Source organism: Aegilops tauschii, chromosome 1, assembly GCF_002575655.3.
Source record: "Aegilops tauschii subsp. strangulata cultivar AL8/78 chromosome 1, Aet v6.0, whole genome shotgun sequence".
NCBI classification, from domain to species: domain Eukaryota; kingdom Viridiplantae; phylum Streptophyta; class Magnoliopsida; order Poales; family Poaceae; genus Aegilops; species Aegilops tauschii.
Window position 1 is genome coordinate 209,902,217 of NC_053035.3, and position 18,834 is coordinate 209,921,050.

General features: G+C 44.9%; 2 protein-coding genes across 4 annotated transcripts; both read left to right on the top strand.

The window, feature by feature from the left end:
- The first annotated feature begins 1,943 nt into the window (after nt 1–1,943).
- On the top strand, nt 1,944–12,661 carry LOC109750839 (uncharacterized). Its single transcript, XM_020309780.3, has 13 exons — nt 1,944–2,356; nt 3,672–3,843; nt 3,918–4,135; nt 4,835–4,898; nt 6,515–6,587; nt 7,290–7,367; nt 7,560–7,717; nt 7,885–8,053; nt 9,665–10,124; nt 10,260–10,634; nt 11,136–11,339; nt 11,674–11,807; nt 12,182–12,661. Exons 1-13 carry the CDS (start codon nt 1,991–1,993, stop codon nt 12,360–12,362), a joined length of 2,652 nt encoding a protein of 883 aa, XP_020165369.1. The 5' UTR covers nt 1,944–1,990; the 3' UTR covers nt 12,363–12,661.
- Nucleotides 12,662–13,409: 748 nt separating this feature from the next.
- On the top strand, nt 13,410–18,350 carry LOC141039319 (uncharacterized). Of its 3 annotated transcripts, XR_012200247.1 has the most exons (7): nt 13,410–15,738; nt 15,825–15,980; nt 16,060–16,095; nt 16,216–16,453; nt 16,525–16,975; nt 17,210–17,486; nt 17,570–18,350. XR_012200247.1 is itself a non-coding variant. In XM_073506678.1 (4 exons), the coding sequence occupies exons 1-4, from the start codon at nt 14,845–14,847 to the stop codon at nt 16,588–16,590; spliced, it is 1,461 nt and encodes a 486-aa protein (XP_073362779.1). In that variant the 5' UTR covers nt 13,410–14,844; the 3' UTR covers nt 16,591–16,647. The 3 variants fall into 3 exon arrangements, 2 of the variants coding, with proteins under 2 accessions (XP_073362779.1, XP_073362780.1); XM_073506678.1 differs by lacking the exons at nt 17,210–17,486; nt 17,570–18,350 and having other exon boundaries at nt 16,216–16,647; XM_073506679.1 differs by lacking the exons at nt 13,410–15,738; nt 15,825–15,980; nt 16,060–16,095 and having other exon boundaries at nt 16,225–16,453.
- The last annotated feature ends 484 nt before the right edge of the window (nt 18,351–18,834 follow it).

Sequence of the window (18,834 nt, forward strand, 5' to 3'; positions counted from 1 at the left end):
ACTCCGTTTGATATCCTTTTCCTTCGAAACACTAAAATAGGCAAAAAAACAGCAATTCGGACTGGGCCTCCGGTTAATAGGTTAGTCCCAAAAATAATATAAAAGTGTATAATAAAGCCCATTAAACATCCAAAACAGAATATAATATAGCATGGAACAATAAAAAATTATAGATACGTTGGAGACGTATCAGGGGCACCGCACACGGCTAAGAGAAGACTTGGTGTCTCTTTGGGGTGCCCCCTCCCACGTATGTAAAGGAGGGGAGGAGGAGGAGGCCGGCCAAGGGGGCGCCCGCCATGGGGAGTCCAACTAGTATTCCCAATCCTAGTTGGAGTCCCCTTCCTTCCAGGAGAGGGAGAGAGAGGGAAGGAGGAAGAGGGGAGAAGGAAAGAGGGGGCGCCGCCCCCCCTAGTCCAATTCGGACTGGCCATGGGGGGCGGCCTCCCTTGTGGCCCTCCTCTCCTTTCCACTAAGGCCCATGAACTTTCGGGGGGGGGGGGGGGGGTTCCGGTAACCCCGGTACTCCGAAACTCATCCGAAACAACCCGAACCATTCCGGTGTTCGAATGTAACCTTCCAATATATGAGTCTTTACCTCTCGACCATTTCGAGACTCCTCGTCATGTCCGTGATCTCATCCGGGACTCCGAACAAACTTCGGTAATCAAATCACATAACTCATAATACAAATCGGCATCGAACGTTAAGCGTGCGGACCCTACGGGTTCGAGAACTATGTAGACATGACCAAGACATCTCCGGTCAATAACCAATAGCAGAACCTGGATGCTCATACTGGCTCCTACATATTCTACGAAGATCTTTATCGGTCAAACCGCATAACAACATACGTTATTCCTTTTGTCATCGGTATGTTACTTTCCCGAGATTCCATCGTCGGTATCATCATACCTAGTTCGATCCCGTTATCGGCAAGTCTCTTTACTCGTTCCGTAATGCATCATCTCGCAACTAACTCATTATTCACATTGCTTGCAAGGCTTATAGTGATGTTCATTACCGAGAGGGCCCAGAGATACCTCTCCGATACACGGAGTGACAAATCCTAATCTCGATCTATGCCAACCCAATAAACACCTTTGGAGACACCTGTAGAGCATCTTTATAATCACCCAGTTACATTGTGACGTTTGATAGCACACAAGGTGTTCCTCCGGTATTCGGGAGTTGCATAATCTCATAGTCAAAGGAACATGTATAAGTCATGAAGAAAGCAATAGCAATAAAACTTAACGATCATAATGCTAAGCTAACGGATGGGTCAAGTCAATCACATCATTCTCTAATGATGTGATCCCGTTCATCAAATGACAACACATGTCTATGGTCAGGAAACTTAACCATCTTTGATTAACGAGCTAGTCTAGTAGAGGCATACTAGGGACACTTTGTTTTGTCTATGTATTCACACATGTACTAAGTTTCCGGTTAATACAATTCTAACATGAATAATAAACATTTATCATGATATAAGGAAATAAAATAATAATAACTTTATTATTGCCTCTATGACATATTTGCTTCAATGGCAACTTTAGTCTAAACACTATGACAACTTTTGTGTAACATCATGACAACTTTTGGCCGAAAAAATCGTCGATACATATCAATACATGATCTACTTTTAAAGATCTCTCTGAGATAGATTTAATAATGAAAATGGATTTTTAATCGGATTTTTTATTTAAGAGATAACACATTTTGAAGTCCGAAAAACCAAAAAAAAATCGTTGACGTCATCTGTTAGATGTGTCAAAACAGATGATAATGAAGGCATTTCAACCATGTTGTTTCATGCCATAGTGTGACACTTATTATTTGAAAACATGGTGTAGCAACTGTCGAAAGAAAAAAGAAAAAGGGCGAACGGCTGCGCCGGCCCTCTCCCTCTCCCTCCAAAACTTGAAAACCTGCCTATCTTATCCAAAACCCTCACTCTCGTCTTCTCCACTAAACCCCGGCCACGATGGCCACCCCTTCCACCTCCGCCTCCACGGCCGCCTCCTCCGCATTCCCCCTCACTACTGCTGCGCGCTTCCCTCGCGCCTCCACCTCCGGCACCCGCATCCCCGCCCTCGCTGAGCGGCGCCGTACGCGGCGGCGGCGACTACCCGAAGGGAGCGGCGGCGACCGCTCGGCGGCCGCGGGGGCAGTGGAGAAGGGCCTGCGCCTGGCCTTCTTGGAGCAGCTCGCAGAGCGCGCCCGCGCCGCCGACGCCCTCGGCGTCGCGGACACCATCTACGACATGGTCGCCGCAGGCCTCTCGCCCGGGCCCCGTTCCTTCCACGGGCTCGTCGCCGCACACGCCCTCGCTGGCGACGCCGAAGGCGCTGTAAGTGTACACAGATGTTAAGTTTTGATTTGACGGAGCTGGTGTAGTGGCATTGGGGTCAACTGACCCCAATGAATGTTTGAAAACACTTCATTAGTTAGCACAAACTAATGTGTATTTGTAGAAGATGACACCAATGTAGCAGAGATAATATAATGATGACCCCATAGGAAATTTTTTCTAGCTTCGTCTATTGCACCGGTGTGAGACCACAGAAGTTCGCGTGAGGTGTTTGATGAAATGCGCGCGCCCCTTTGGGGTGTCTGTGCTTGGTAGGTAATTAAGGCGGCTGGGTGCTTGGCTGGAGTTGTTTCACCAAGTTATGAGTGCATGAGCGTTTGCTTTGGTTGGGTTTCTGTGGTCGTAAATGTGCAATTGTCGAGTGAACAGGAGGTTCTCGGAGGCAAAGCTCAAGGTTTGGTAGCTTTGTCCTTACCGCCTTGAAGACTTTCAGGCGGTATGTAGTGCTCTGGTGATTTGTTGTTTGGTGCACCATAAGTGGATTTAAAATTCTGTTGATCCTGCAAGCTAAATGGAAAACGAAAAGCAGCGGTGCCACACAGGAATCTGATGGTAACATATGAATTATGACATCAAAACCCAAGAAGGCAAGTAGGGTAACTGTCAAACAAGTAGTAACCCAACCATATATTGTTTAGAAAAGCATTATATCTCCAGCGAACAAAATACATGTCGGGCTTCTTCTTCAGGGACAATCCAGTCTGCAGTAGTCAGCCATGATGTATATAAAAGTAGATGAAAGGTGTGGAGGTATTTAGATGCTGCGGGGCTGACCAATGGTGTTTTGGAATTCTGGTGAGGAGTAAGATATATATGCAGGCACGGCATCTCATTTTCTGCGAAAAGAAAAAGTTGTGTTGTGTGTGCGCGTGCCCGTGCCTTACTGACCTAAGATCTCTGTCAACAAATTGAACACCATGTAAATTGATTTGATCAACATCAAACTTAAATGAGTTATCAGCGCAAGGTCAGTTCTCAAATATATTCGAGGGTAGAACCTCTTAAGATTTTTAAGGCCAGAGGTTGTCACCTCTGCCTCTGGCTTCTCTATGGAGGCTTCAGAGTAATTATACATGCATAGATATGTTGATTCTGTGATCCTAAGTTTATTTCAGTGATAATCAGGTTATTCTGGACTTGTGTCCTAATTATGTTTATGATGCTTAATTATTTTTGTGGGACGCTTGCACATTGCTTTGATGAATGTATTTTGAATGTAAAAACTTACATGTTTTTTTTTCAAATAATCACATGTGTTGAATTTACAGAATGCAATGTTACATTTTGTATGCAGATGCAAACTCTTAGGAGGGAGCTAAGTTCCGGTGTGCGTCCTTTACATGAAACTTTTGTGGCTCTAGTCCGTGTCTTTGCCAAGAAGGGTCTTTCTACCAGGGCGATGGAGATTCTTGCTGCTATGGAGAGATATAAGTATGATATTCGCAAGGCTTGGCTAGTTCTTGTAGGTATGGAAATTGGCTTGCCTTGAATGTTTGATTTGTTCATTGAATGGTTATTGTAGTCTTCCTTCTGTGAACAGAGGAGCTAGTCAGGAACCATTATCTGGAGGACGCCAATACAGTATTTCTGAAAGGAGCAAAAGGTGGTTTACAAGGAACTGATGATCTTTACGATCTTTTGATTGAAGAAGATTGTAAAGCTGGAGACCACTCCAATGCGCTAACAGTTGCATACCAAATGGAGGCTGCTGGAAGAATGGCAACCACATTCCATTTTAATTGCCTTCTCAGTGTGCAGGTGTGACCTTGATTTACACCATAGTTTGCTATTTCCTTCTGCCATCTATTTGTTCAGTTGGCCTAGTAGAGGAATATATATAGGGATTATTTTCTACCAATACTTCATCCAGGTAAAAAAAATCCTATCGGGATTAATTTGTGAAAATAATATGACTTCTGCTCCCAGAACAGCAAGCAGCTTATGCAGCATAGTAATGTGATTCATGATATAGGGGTTAATGCTAATGCTTGGACTGTTTTCTAAATTTCCACTACAGGTGTGAGTTTTACTTTACCTACACCAATGGTGTTCTAGGTCTGTCTATCTAACTGCCGGACACTGTGACATTGGCAGTCATTTAGTATCCATGTATATTAACTATCAAGTGGATTTATGAACTGTTTACACATTAGTTGATTCTAGCTGGATTTGTTTTTACATGGATGTATCTTGTTTTTACATGGATGTATCTCTAACACATCACATGGTGGTAGTAGCATATGTGCAGTTCATAAATTGTAAGTGAGCTGGGTTTGGTTAGTCTTAGGTGTTGTGAACTAATCCTGATGCATCAGCTGTTTAAGCTACCATTAGATTAGAAATTTTTCAGACAATATATCATCTGCTTTAGGAACATGGTTCATTGCATGGGTGTTTATGTTTTAGATTCTATACGAATATGTTCAATGTTTTAAAATAAAAATTCCTTTTGTTCAGGCTACGTGTGGAATTCCTGAAATTGCATTTTCAACTTATGAAAACATGGAATATGGAGGTGAAGGTATGCCCAACACGTCCACCGAATCTGCTATGCCTTTTGCTTTCATTTTATCGTTGTTCCTGTTTTCTTGCCAGACATTTGGGAAGTCTTAACCATATTTGTTTTACCAAATATTGTTTGTTCATATAATTAATGGTTTTATGCTAACAATTTAAACTTAAGACGTCAAAATATTGTGTTCACATGTATAGTCCGTACAACTCGCCATCCTAGCTAAAAAGGAATGATAGACTACTCGTATCAACAAGGTGCACCTTCTTTTCCGAAAGCTCGTCTCCGAAGAACCTCTGGGTTAAGTGGGGTTGGCTTGGTGCAATTTGGGGATGGTTGACCGACCGGGAAGTTCTTCTCAGGTGCGCACGAGTGAGGACAAAGTGTGACCGATGTTGGTTTGTGGGGCCTGTCTAGATCCCACCAGGAGTAACGACTGCCGGTCTGGGCGAGAGGCTGGGGTGTTACATGAGTGGTATTGATAAGCATCATTCGGGTAGGCGGTTCGTTTAGCATTCGGTGTGCATGTTTAACCATTGCTAGGACATTATGTCTATATTCTCCATTTATTGCAGGTAGTGTTTTGCTATTTTGTTATTTGTCTACTTGAACTAGTTGTTACTCCCTCTGGTCCTTTTTACTCCGCGTATTAGATTTGTGTCAAGTCAAACTTTACAAAGTTTGACCAAATTTATATAAAAAAATATCAACATATACAATACCAAATATATATACTATGAAACTACATTTCATAATGAATCTAACAATGTAGATTTGACATTGTGAATGTTGATACTTATTTCTATAAATTTGGTCAAAGTAGAGATACTTTGACTTCAGACAAAATTTATATGCAGACTACAAAGGACCGGAGGGAGTATTTGTCTACTTGAACTAGTCTGTAGTTAGTAGTTACTGAAATCGGATTATGGATTGTAAGGTCGACGTAGGCTTAGTGGTGGTGGAAATTCCCCAGGTGGTTCACCTGTGACTGAGGCCGTTGGTGCTGTGCTGGAAAGCACAGAGGATTGGAATACGTTTTAGGAAGAAGTTTGTTATTCTTGCCTAAGAGCCTTTTTTATATCCCAGTGGACTCCCTTTTACAGAACTAACATGACTTGGCTCCTAAGACAATGACTCAATATACTAACTCGATTCCTCACTCCTCCAACACCAACCAAAAGATAATCCTCCAACTGCATACATTGTTATGTACCTGTGCCGTCCTTGAGCCTCGCTGCTCCGCTTCCTATGAAGTATAAATATTATTGACCTCAATACGAATCTGTAAGAAAGTTACAATTATACAAGGTGACATCAAGGTCTGAGTGTTCAACTTTATAGCCAATGTAGCTTATGTGCAAACAAATGCACCAAATGTTCTTTTTGGATTGTTGACCTTTAGTTCACTGGTTTTCCAACAGAATTCTCCCCCTGTTACTACAATATTTAATGTATCTCAGCAGTAGTAATACTAGCTTTCTTGTACAAGGAAAACAGAAATATCTGGCTAACTTATATCACATGTGCAATCATGATGTTTTCATGTAATCTAGATACTGATTCTCCCCTAATTTTGAAATTGAATTAAATTTGATGCTGACTTCCTTTCCCTCTCATTGTAGATTACATGAAACCTGATACCGAGTCTTATAATTGGGTTATACAGGCATTTACTAGAGCTACGTCCCATGATAGGTATGCCTAATATTTACTTCCAGATTTTCTGCCATATGTGTTACTTTGTTCTATTTTTCATATTTATCATAGTTAGCTTGTTAACACAAGCATGTGTATTTGTATCAAACCTGAATGTTTGGAACAGTTCGATGTAAAAGAACAAATGGTAGTTGTAGCTCCATGGCATATGTAGGGAAAGCTCAAAATTTTGGAACGGCATCTCACCTTGCTCTGTGATAGCTACTGTTTCTTAAACATGGAAAAACATTGGAAAGAAGCATGCTATGTTGACTGGAGAACTGAGGGAACATCTAACTTCGCTGCCATCAATAGTAGTGTAAATATAGGATTCTGCTTCCATGCTTCATGTTCTGGCCTTGATGCTACATTTTGAGTTAATAAAAGCGCCCTTTATCGAAAAAAATGTTTCATGTTCTGGCTGCCATTGTAGCGGCGAGAGGCAGTTTGTATTCTCTTCTTTTCAATGAAAATATATGCAAGTCTCCTTCGTATTCTTGACAAAAAAAATGTTTTTGCGGCCTTTGCGTCTGCTGCTTTTGTGGATTTTTCACCTAGTTCTTCAATTAATTTTCCATGTTTCCTTTTTGAGAATGGAACCTGGAAATAATAACTCTTTTTTTTTTGTGTGAGAACATGTTACACTATGATCCATGTTTGAGTTATATCTTGTCTTCATTTATGGTGTTTTATTGTCTGCAGGGCACCAGATGTGGCAGAGCTACTCGGGATGATGGTGGAAGACTACAAACGTGTTCAGCCTAATGCAAGAACTTATGCGTAAGAACTTCCCTTGTAGAGTAGTCACTATTTGAAGAGCTTATGATTCTCAAAGGGATCGAGTATGCTGTGTCTATGTTTGATTTCTGAAAATCAATAGAAATGTTCTTGTTTCTAGTTTGCCAACTCTCATTTTTCTTGTAATATGTGTTTTTCTAAAGCAACGATGGATGACCCAGCTACTGTTCCCAGGTTGTTAGTGGAATGCTTTACAAAGTACTGTATGGTCAATGAAGCAATCAGGCATTTTCGTGCTTTACGGAGAATTCCTGGAGGAACAAAAGTTCTGTACAATGCAGGGAATTGCGGCGATCCACTTTCTCTCTATCTACGTTCACTGTGCCTCGACGGTGAGCTTTCACCCTTCTGTTGATTAGTTTTACACAACATTGTTTCACCCCTATGTATTCTGTGCTCAAAATATCAACTAGCATTTGTCTTTTATACTTTTAGGAGCTTTTGCATTATTGTGAACATTTAGTACTTTCCTGAGCAGGTAACTTATTTTTATAACCAGGAAGAGCTGATGAGTTGCTTGAGGCCTTAGAAGCAATGGCTGACGATAACCAGACTATTGCACCTCGAGCAATGATTTTAAACCGAAAATACCGCACATTGGTGAGCTCCTGGATAGAACCATTACAAGAAGAAGCTGATGTTGGCTTCGACATTGATTATGTAGCCAGGTATGACCTTGAAAAGTTTTTGTTTTGAGGAAAACATTAAGTGGTCTTAGGTTCTTACAATTCAGGATGATTAACCAGTCATGATATGCCTAATTGTCAACTATTTTCTTCTTTTTTGGTGATGGGCTTGTACATAGTTTTTGTGAAGGGTTTGGGTTGTGAAGGGTTTGGTGCACATAGTGACATTGCGGCTTCGGGTCCTAACATGCAACATTAGTTTATTTATGTGCCAAACTCGTGGGCTAGTATTTTGGTTCTTATTATTTTTTTCCAGCCTAGCCCCCTTATCAAGATTTATCAGTTGTGGTCCGTTAATTACAAGAGGATCTGCCAGATCAATGGCTGAATGCTCGCTTTTTGCTGGTTGACTATCGTGTTCTGTTGATATATAGAAAATACAAAAACCTTATTGATATATTTTCGTACCCTATTGGTATATAAAATACATATACCATTCACTGTGGGATGACAAGCTTTCCGCGAGCTTCAAGATCTGATACAGCCTCTAGAACTTCCAGTGTGATGAGAATAACATTGATATCTGGAGTTACACCTGAGGCAGCAATACATACCATGCCAAAAGATTCGACACTTGATGTTGTGTACTAGGACCTTGTATGGGCTCTTTGTCCTCCTCTTTTCTCTTTTTAATCTACATGCAGTTCTCCTGCATGGTTCGAAAAAAGAGTAACATATGCCCCTAATCGCCTTAAATTATCTGGAAATGCAAAAGCATACCCAAGCAAGCTTAAACTTTCATCTGGCTGATGCTACAGGATCGTCTCAACACCAGTGACATTGCTAATCAGAAGAAACTACACTGGTATTGACAGCACGAATTGTTCTCTTCTAATAAATTTGTTGTCAGGGCCCGCCCTACAGTCTTCGGTTAAAAAACCATTCACTGTGGTCTCATAAACCAATATGAGACTCTAAATTTGCCCATACTGAATACTTGCTTGACGCCAGAATGTCAAGTCCAAGTGTACCCATGGAGTGTGCCTTCGTGTTCTAACGGTTCCAAAGTTCACTCTGCATGAGTAACAAAGTATGGGGCTGTTTGGATGGTGCCCTGAGCACTCTGCCTGAAAAAAATGGGCGCCTGACAGGCCGCCGCGGCTCGCATGACTTTGGCCTGCTCAGGCAGCCTAGATAGGTGTTGTTTGGTTCAGTCCTTGAGCTTTCCCTGTGCCTGAGAAATATTAAAATAATATCAAGCATCATAGAGTACATGCATGGACGCACCTGATTGCTTCTGCCTGAGTCAGGCCTGCAAATTCGGTGGCCTGAGTCAGGCTAATTACTTGCCGGACAGCTCTGGTCAGACTGGTCCAAATAGCACTCAGGCACCAACCAAACAAGACGCATGTGCATGCCCGGCTTGCTCCTGGCCAGGCAAATTTCGCTCAGGGTAGCAACCAAACAGCCCCATGTTGATGGAAAACTAAGCCTTGGGCCAATGAGTGAGAACACAAGATGATCGAATAGCGGTTCAAAACTTTAATAATAAGTATTGCAACTCTAGAGAGATCTCGTACATGCAACTGCAAGTTTTGTTCCTCCATAGTATTATTGTTTACAATATTTGTTCCACCTGTGTTGGTTTTGCAGGTATATTGAAGAAGGAGGTCTTACAGGTGAGCGCAAACGTTGGGTGCCTCGTAGAGGGAAAACTCCTCTAGATCCAGATGAATTTGGTTTTGCCTATTCAAATCCAATAGAGACATCTTTTAAACTGCGGTGTTTTGAGGAATTGAAGTTATATCACCGAAGACTCTTAATTACACTGCGGAATGAAGGCCCTGGTATTTTAGGTGATGTATCTGAAGATGATGTACGAAGAGTAGTCGAAAGATTAAAGAAATTAGTTGTAGGGCCAAAGAAGAATGTTGTTAAGCCCAAGGCAGCGAGCAAAATGGTAGTAGCTGAATTGAAAATCGAGCTGGAGGCGCAAGGGTTACCTACAGATGGAACTAGACAAGTACTTTACCAGCGAGTTCAAAAGGCCAGGCGAATTAATCGCTCACGTGGTATACCGCTTTGGGTTCCTCCTGTGGAAGATGACGAAGTGGTATGCAATGTGACAATACTTCCTATAATTGTTTTTCATCTGTTACTTTACCATGTGACAGGTAACAATGTTATCAGTAAATTGTGTTACTTTTTATATACAGTTCCTTAATATCACACACAACACTCTTGATAGGTCGACGAAGAGTTAGATGAAATGATCTCACGAATCAAGCTAGAAGATGGAAATACAGAGTTCTGGAAACGGCGTTTTCTGGGAGAAACTCGAAACCATCTTTGTGAAGAAGATAGCAAAGAAGACCCAGATTTTGATGATGAGTTAGATGAGGACGACGACGATGATGATGACGACGATTCCGCCAAAGAAGCAGATGAAGATGAGATAGATGATGAGGTCATTGACCGAACGGAAAATCAAGCTGGTGATGACGAGACCAAGGACAAACCAGCGAAAGGACCCAATCAGCATCTTCAAATGATAGGAGTCCAGTTATTGAAGGATCTAGAGAAGACATCTGGTTCAACAAAGAAATTAAAAAAAATACCTGAGGTATGGAACTAATCTGACGGTGTGCTCTAAGAGATGCTTAACTTGTTTTCACTATAAGTCCGTTAAAGCTTTTGATATCTTTGTCTATCTATATAGAGCATATGCTTTCATTCTAGGAAATTTAAGACTTTCCTGGACCTTCCAACGCAATTAATTATTTTTTGTTGGCTAGTGAATTGAAACTTTCCAATCATCTAAATAGCATCAAATGACTACCATGGCAACAAATTGCATAGGTGTTAAATTTTGTATCTGTATTCTTGTTTAAATTGTCGAGAATTAAGATAAGGTTTGGAATATATTCTTGAGGAATCTGTAGGCTTTAGTTAGCAGATCGTAGCAAAACTATGTTCGTTGTTTCCTCTAATTTGAAAATTCATGTTAGTGACCTTTGTTAGATATAAATTGTGTCCAGTCGTTATGTCAGGTGGATATAGCGATAAGAGCTAAGTTTGTAAGATTCTTACAGATTTTGAAGCATATTTCTTGCTGTATCTGCAGATTGATGATGACGAAGATTGGTTTCCTGAAGATCCAATTGAAGCTTTCAAGGTTATGCGCGAGACAAGAATGTTTAACGTGGCAGATATGTATACTACCGCGGATGCCTGGGGATGGACATGGGAGAGAGAGCTAAAGAAAAAGATGCCACGCAGATGGTCACAGGAATGGGAGGTTGAGTTAGCTATCAAGATAATGAATAAGGTATTCTTAGTTCTCTAGCCAAATTCTTAAGAGTTGTTTTCCTGGTATGATGTTGTCTCGTTGACTATTGCTTTCTTTGGTTAACCATTTTCTCTCACAAAGCTGTGGATCTCCACTGTTTTGCAGACTAAAAGACGCCAAACACATATGCTTTGTTTTACTTGAATATTTTCCAGTTGGATACATAGTTTCCTTTTAATTATACATTGCTTTTGTTGGTTTCTAGGTTAGCCTGATTAGTGATGTGGCGTTGTGTTGGTGCTTTGGGCTTGCACAAAAGTTAAAGAGGCCTGACATTCAAACTGTGCCATATTACTGTTTTGTTGAATTTCAGGTAATAGAGCTGGGTGGTAGTCCGACTATTGGAGATTGTGCCATTATACTGCGCGCAGCAATGAGAGCTCCAGTCCCCTCTGCTTTTATTACAATATTGCAAACAACACATAGCCTGGGCCATAAATTTGGAAGGTAAATGTTAAATTGTTATGGCTATTGCTGCATTAAACAGGTTACATCCATGATTTTCTTGCCCATTTCATGTTGGAATTTTAGCTCTGTATCTGTCCGACGAGCACTACAGCTTTTTTTCTCGCCGTCCAGAAATAAGTGTATAGGCCACTGCACCTTTGCACCGTGCATGTAGTTTAATACTCCCTCCGTTCATAGTGTAAAAAACGCTCTTATATTATGGGACGGAGGGAGTATTTTCATTTCAAGGACATTACTATCTCATGGACTGCAAAACACACATAATCCAGTGAACTGCAGCTCTGAAATATTTTGTGTATATGTGGCAAGGTGTACTAATATAACTTCCGTTACTTTTTTTGTACTGGAATCAGCCCATTGTACGACGAGGTAATCTTGCTGTGCCTTGATCTGGAGGAGATGGATGCGGCCATCGCCGTGGTCGCAGAAATGGAGACAAATGGAATTAAGGTCCTGGATGAGACCTTGGACAGGGTTCTTGCAGCCAAACAAATCGGGAACGGGAACTCTGCGCTCCAACCACCAGCCGAGTAGCAGCCCTGTTTTGAGTTTGAACTCGGGAGCCCTCTGCAGCCGTGATCTGGCGATCTGATCTATTACACGGAAATCACTCAGCTCCATACCATTGATAGGCCTGAGCTTGCCTCGTGAAATTTTGATGGCGACAAGGGAGTTGCTGCATGTGCAGATGGAGGAAAGCTCAGCGAACGCTTTTGCGTTGCTTGATCCCCCGTCCGTGTCAACTTTGGTCTAGTCACCGTGTGTTGTACGATGTATCTAAAGATGACAGACAGTTTCAATAGAGGAAACAAAATGTGCTTTCCTTTTCCTAACACATTCTTGTTAGTGTGTACTGATAGATCCATGGGATCGTGTAGGGTAGGATTAGATCCGGTGAACCTACCTTCTGCTTGTCTAGACGAGGAACTCCCGGTGCCGGCCATGGTGACGGTGGCCGGTGATGGCAGAGAGTGGATGGCGGCTGTGGTGGAGCTTCCCGTGAGCACCGCGCTAACCCTAGATCGGTAGGGATTGTAGGTGGGGATTGTGGCAGCGATTAACCTCGTAAGTCGTGCCCCGGCTCCCACCTCTGTTTATATAGCGCGGGTCACAGGGGCCCACCAACCATGGTTTGGTTGGCGCCCTCGATCAGGGCGCGAGTCAGGGGCCCGTTTGACCCGTTGGGTTTGAACGGGAGAGAGATCAACCTAACATTCTCCCCCTAGATCTCAACTTTACTTTTAACTTTATACTTTCTAGTTTATCTGTTTCATCACATATTGGTACATAGAGCATGTTTCATCGTCACGGCTTAATTGCCGTTAGAATCATACAGTTACAACATACGTTATGTTCAGAAACAAATTCTGTTCCTTTTGGGCCTATTCAGGAATCATAAGGCTTTCCCTTAAACCTGTCGTGGAATTGTCACGGCAGTTGTCCTAGGGTTAGGACTTAGTCGTGGAGCCATCGCAACTAGGAAGCTTGAAGGGGTTATGCGGGACAAGGAACACGAGGGTTTATACTGGTTCGGCCCCTTGCGGTGAAGGTAAAAGCCCACGTCCAGTTTGAGGTGATATTGATTAGGGTTACGATCGCCAGGGAGCTAAACAGCTATGCCCGGCTCTCGATGATCTTGTTGTCGCCCTGAAACCGCTGCCGGGTCGTCCCTTTATATAGGGAGGCCGACGCCCAGCAGTCCTTAGAGTCCTAGCCGGTTCATAAGAGTGTCCGGCTCGGACTCTCAACTATACTTGCCTTACACTACAAGTTCTACCATAATACTAATTGTAACTACGGGCTTTAAGCCATATCCGGGTCTTAGCCCATCTTTGGCCCATCGTCTTCAAGCTTGGCTCCGGGCTTCTGGCAATGACCATACGAGTAACCCGGCCACTCCTGGCGGGTGACTCTAAGGTCTATATCCTCAACATTGGGCCCCAGATTGATTTGAGCCGGCTCATGTCAATCTTCAACTCTGCCGACAGGAAAGATCTCCGGCTTACCATTCATGTGAAGGCCATAACCCGGAGTGACGTCATCCTCTGGACTCCGGATAATCCGCCGTGACGTCATCCTCCATTAAGTCCGTTTTTTACTCCGCCAGATCCGCAACGGATCTTTGCTTTTACTGTCATTCCGAAAATCTAGGCGTCGTGGGGGGGGGGGGGGATAACCACGCCGTGGTCTCCTTGAATCTCGCGCCCACTTATGACCTTGCCTTATAAATAGGCCGGCCCAACAGGTTCTTCTCACGCTCTCTTCTTCCTCCTCGCGCCGTCGCTCCTCTGCCCGAGCTCTGCCACTGCCGCCGCCGTCGCGCCCCTGGTCTTCATCAACCCGGCCGCTGCATCACCCTGACTCGGACCAGATAAACGGCGGCGACTTCCGCTCTTCTTCAACTCCGGTGAGTCTCCTTTGCCCTGTCAGATAGATCTACCGTAGGGTTCATCTGTGTTCTTCGCGTTCATCGCCATTGCCACAAGCCTCGGTAGTTCTCGTAGTCACTGCACTCGGTTGATCTTTAGCCTTGCATAGAACTAGTGCGGTAGTTGTTTAGGCCTCATTTCAAGTACCAGTAGATCTCCTTCCACTGTATAGATGCTTCGTTCGAACTCAAGAATATCCGCTCCTCTGTTTCTAGGTCTAGAAAGTTTTCATTTCACCCGACCATTTTGATCCAAAAAAATTACTGCCATATGTGAAACCTGTTTTACCACACTTAGTAAAAACTGCAACTATTGAATCTTGGCGGCTTACATTTCCGGCTTAAAGAAAACACACGCCGTAGAACTTTCCGGTTTAAAGAAAACCATGCTCTGTAGAATCCTCCGGCTTAACTGTAGTAAATAACCAATTTACTCTGAATCCCCCTGCGGCTTAAACAATCAACCGTACCTGAATATATATATCATTAGTCCCCTTCATAAGCCGCCATCTTAGCTTGAAAGATAGATCTCCGGCTTATAATTAACCCGGACACTTTTCTCTTTATCATAGACCACCAACCTTCACCATGCCTCCCAAGGCCCCCATCACTTGCAACTGGATGAGATCCAACGTCACTGACGAGACCCTGGCCAATTTCGTTAAGTCCGGATATCTGCCTAAGAAAGAAATCATGTCCTACCGTGCCCCTGACCCGTCGGAAGAGAGACCACAGCCAAGGGACGGGGAGGTAGTGATCTTCGCAGACCATATGAGCCGGGGCTTCGCACCGCCCGGCTCAAAGTTTTTCAGGGACGTGCTCAACTTCTTTGACCTACGGCCTCAGGACATAGGACCCAACTCTGTATCCAACATCTGCAACTTCCAAGTCTTTTGCGAAGTGTACCTTGGAGAAAAGCCCAGTTTGCTGCTGTTCAGAGAACTGTTCTACTTAAACCGCCAAAATGAGTGCGCCAATGGGCCAAGTCTGGAGTTAGGCGGCATCTCCATCCAGCGGCGTAGGGACTGTCTGTTCCCTTACGTAGAGCCGCCAAGCCACCCTAAGGACTGGAATATGACTTGGTTCTACTGCCAAGATACGTCCCCGGCTGACGAGAATCCGCTGCCCGGCTTTCGCCCAACACGTCTAGAGCCGACTCATCCGCTGTCGGACAAACTGACTGCAGCAGAACGCCAGCCTCTGCTTCCAACCATCAATAAGATCAAGGCCCTGCTAGGCAACGGTCTGAACGGGATTGACCTGGTCCGGGTCTGGATCTCATGGCGGGTGATCCCATTGAGCCGCCGCCCCGGCTTAATGTGTGAGTACACCGGGCGAAAAGATGACCCGCAGAGGCACAGTCGCAATGATCTTCCAGAAGACGTTGCTGAGGAAGAGACCAAGGCTCTATTAAACGAGAGTCTGGCAGACTGTGGAAGGACCGGGCTAGCGCCCTTCTGTAAGACCAATCCAGCCCCAGCGGTAAGCCGCTGACTTTAACCTTTCAATTTCTTCTACATGTAACCTTGATCTGAACTGTTTTAAGAATCGATCATTGTATCTTTCAGGCTGATGACAAATTCTGGCGGGTCAAATATGACCATGAAGCGGCCAAGAAGGCCAGGAAGGCGAAGAAAGCCGCCAAGAAAGCCGCCCCTCGCAAAAAGGGAAGCAGACCCACTGCTTCGGAGCTAATGCAATTAAGCGACAGCTACGAGTCAGAGGTAAATCTTAAACCTTTAAATTTTTGTTATATTTGTTGTTTGTTGCTGTCCTCCTTATCAACACCTTGCTCATTGACAGGATGACACCGGCGCCAGTAACCCGGTGGTTGAAGAGGTAACATCACTTTCCTCCGGCTCGGAGCCCTTGCCACAGCTGAAAGTCCGAAGGGTAACCCGGAAAGTAAGCTTTTCACATCCTTTAGCTCATCAAGACCCTCAATTTCTTTTGAAGCAGCAGGTTCACGAAAGCCGGCGTCACACCCGGGCCCGCAAGGACACCGACCTCTCCGCCGGGTTACCCGACGCAACAAGGAAGCGTCGACTGAGGTTTTTTCTCACTTGTACCCTTTTCATCCGTTGGCGGGTGTTATCCGTCAGCCACTCAACTCTTCTGACTCCAATTATCAGGAGACCTCCCCCTCTTCGGGTGATTCCATGCAGTCAAGTCTGCCGGCCTTCAAGACTGCACCCGGGTAATAACAATCTCCTTACATTATCTTGTCTGTACTTACTCTTTGTGTGCCTAACACTTCTGTCTTTTCAGTGCCCAGGCAAAGCTCACCAAAAGAGCGAAGAAGACCAGGTCAGCCGGAGTGCCAGACTTACCTGACCCGGAGGTGACGGCTCAAGAGCCGCCAGCTACCTCCGCCCCCGAAGCCACCACTCCAATGGACACGGCGCCTGAGGCCCCTGCCCCGACTACCAAGACAACGACCGAAGCTTCGGTTAACCCGGAGGCCTCCGGCTCAGCTCCACCAGCAGACGACCCGGACGTGGTAATCACCCGGACGGAATTCGTTGAGCCGGGGAGACCGACCGCGTTGGCCAAATGCTCCGCGAAGGGGGAGTTACTGCAGCCCCACCGGGTGAACCTGGACCTCTCCGGCTATACCGACTTGAGCATTGGAGAGCTCGTCTCTGGCTACATTAGCCAAGTCCACAAGAGCCGGGACGCCGAGGTTGCCATGGTCAACCAGATCCAACAAAAATCCGAGGTACCCTTCTGCTGTCTTCTTACCTTACTGCATAGTTACCTTTGCCATGCTAGCCCCCAAGTCGACGACTTATGCCTGAATATGTTGTAGACTTAGGTTCCGGCTTACTCAACTGAGCCGGCAATATGTAGATAGATACGTTCAATATGCATTAGCCCCCAAGTGCCAAGTGTCTTTACTTGGAAAGCGCTTGGGACTTATATAATGACTGTAATAACCCGGAAATATATGCAGGCTGTTGGCAAGAAATTAGAGGCGGATCTTGCGGATCTCAAGAGCCGACTGAAAATGCAGGAGATGGAGACCCGGAAGGCAAACGCCAAGTTTGTCTCCAGCATCGCCACTCACGAAAAATTGAAGACCGAGTTTGATGCTGAGAGGGAAGCCTGGGTCAAAGAGAAGGCCGCACTGGTGACCCGGGCGGAACAGGCGGAGAAGGCTCTCGCTGAGAAGACCGCCGAGCTCTCCGGCCTAAAGCGCCAGGTTTCCCAAATGGTGGCTGCTATCTTCGGTAAGTCGCCTTACCGGCTTTCATCAAGTCTATATATATCATGATTCATCCTTGTTCCCGGCTTATCTGACTCTGTTAAATAGGTCCCAGGAGCGCCAATCTCAACCAGAGCGTGGTCACCAAGTTAAAGGCCGTGTACACCCTGGTGGAACAGCTCTACACCGGGTCACAGCGTGCCTTAGCTGTGGTGGCCTTATCCAACGAGGTGCCAACTCATCTGGCCGAAGTCCTGCGCCGGCTCGCTGTTCTGCCGCAGCGGATCCAGGAGCTACGACGAGCCTCCGCGAGAGCCGGAGCAATCGCCGCGCTGAGCCGGGCCAAAGCATTCCTGCCGGAGCTAGACCCGGCAGACATCGCCCTGGGTTACCCAAGCCTGAAAGAAGACGGTTCAGCTTTCGACCAGAGGGACTTCGCGGCGTGTGTGAAGGCTGTACGCCCGGTGGCCACCATCATCGGGAACGACACCGATTTAACCAAGTACCAGCCGGGTTACAATGCGGAGAATCAGAGGATTCCAACCCCTCGCTATGAAGCTCTCAACCTGATTCCTCCGGCTCGTCAGCACACCTTCGCCCCGGAGATTGACCCGGCCGGGTTAATTGACGAAGAAGCCCAGTTCGAAGCTCTCAGCGGCATCGACTGGAAATCATCCACCTTCGAGGTCTTGGGATCAGCCGGCGGAGAAGACAGGAATGAGCCGGGGACTTCAACCCAGCAGGCATCATAGTTTAGCTGGCGGGTTACCAAACATTGTTCCACCTTTTAGACTTGAAGAGTTATTGTAATAGAGTAGGTGCAACAATTTATCTCTGCCGTGCCATCGTGCACGTTTTGAATGCGAAAGCCCTTTGAATTTGTCTCTTTGATGTTTCTCCGGGTCATAATTATTCCATTGATTTTCTTATCCTCAAAAGGTGCCTTTAAGTATCTGTGTATAAAGGCAAATCACAAGTCTCGAGATGGCTTACCGCCCTGAGATTCAGGTGTTTGAGATAAATAACCCGGGATATGAATCAAAAAACACTGGTCTTGAATTATACTCTGAACATAGCTGTAACAATCACACTTAACAGCCTGTAAGTATACTTCCGATTTAAATAACCCGGTGCAGTAAGTTGATACCAAAATTAAGCCGGCACGTGAAACCCGGCCTTGCATACCTCAGAGCAAACTTGTGAAGAAGCAGAAGAACTTAGGGGCTTCCGGTTCGAATACGACCAGAGACCCGGCCCCAAGGGGTTAAGCTAAGATTCGGATACGACCATATAGCCCCCAGTGGGTGTGGCGATGCCAATCAAGAGGGTACCGACAGCTATGTTCTCTTTGGTTCGAATACGACCCATGTTTG

Coding starts and splice junctions, on each gene's coding strand:
- LOC109750839 (XM_020309780.3), top strand. CDS start 1,991: ATGGCCACCCCTTCCACCTCCGCCTCCACGGCCGCCTCCTCCGCATTC. Junction 6,588..7,289: donor AGAGCTACGTCCCATGATAG/GTATGCCTAATA, acceptor TATTGTCTGCAG/GGCACCAGATGTGGCAGAGC. Junction 10,125..10,259: donor CTGTGGAAGATGACGAAGTG/GTATGCAATGTG, acceptor CACTCTTGATAG/GTCGACGAAGAGTTAGATGA.
- LOC141039319 (XM_073506678.1), top strand. CDS start 14,845: ATGCCTCCCAAGGCCCCCATCACTTGCAACTGGATGAGATCCAACGTC. Junction 15,981..16,059: donor GCGACAGCTACGAGTCAGAG/GTAAATCTTAAA, acceptor GCTCATTGACAG/GATGACACCGGCGCCAGTAA. Junction 16,096..16,215: donor GTAACCCGGTGGTTGAAGAG/GTAACATCACTT, acceptor CTTTTGAAGCAG/CAGGTTCACGAAAGCCGGCG.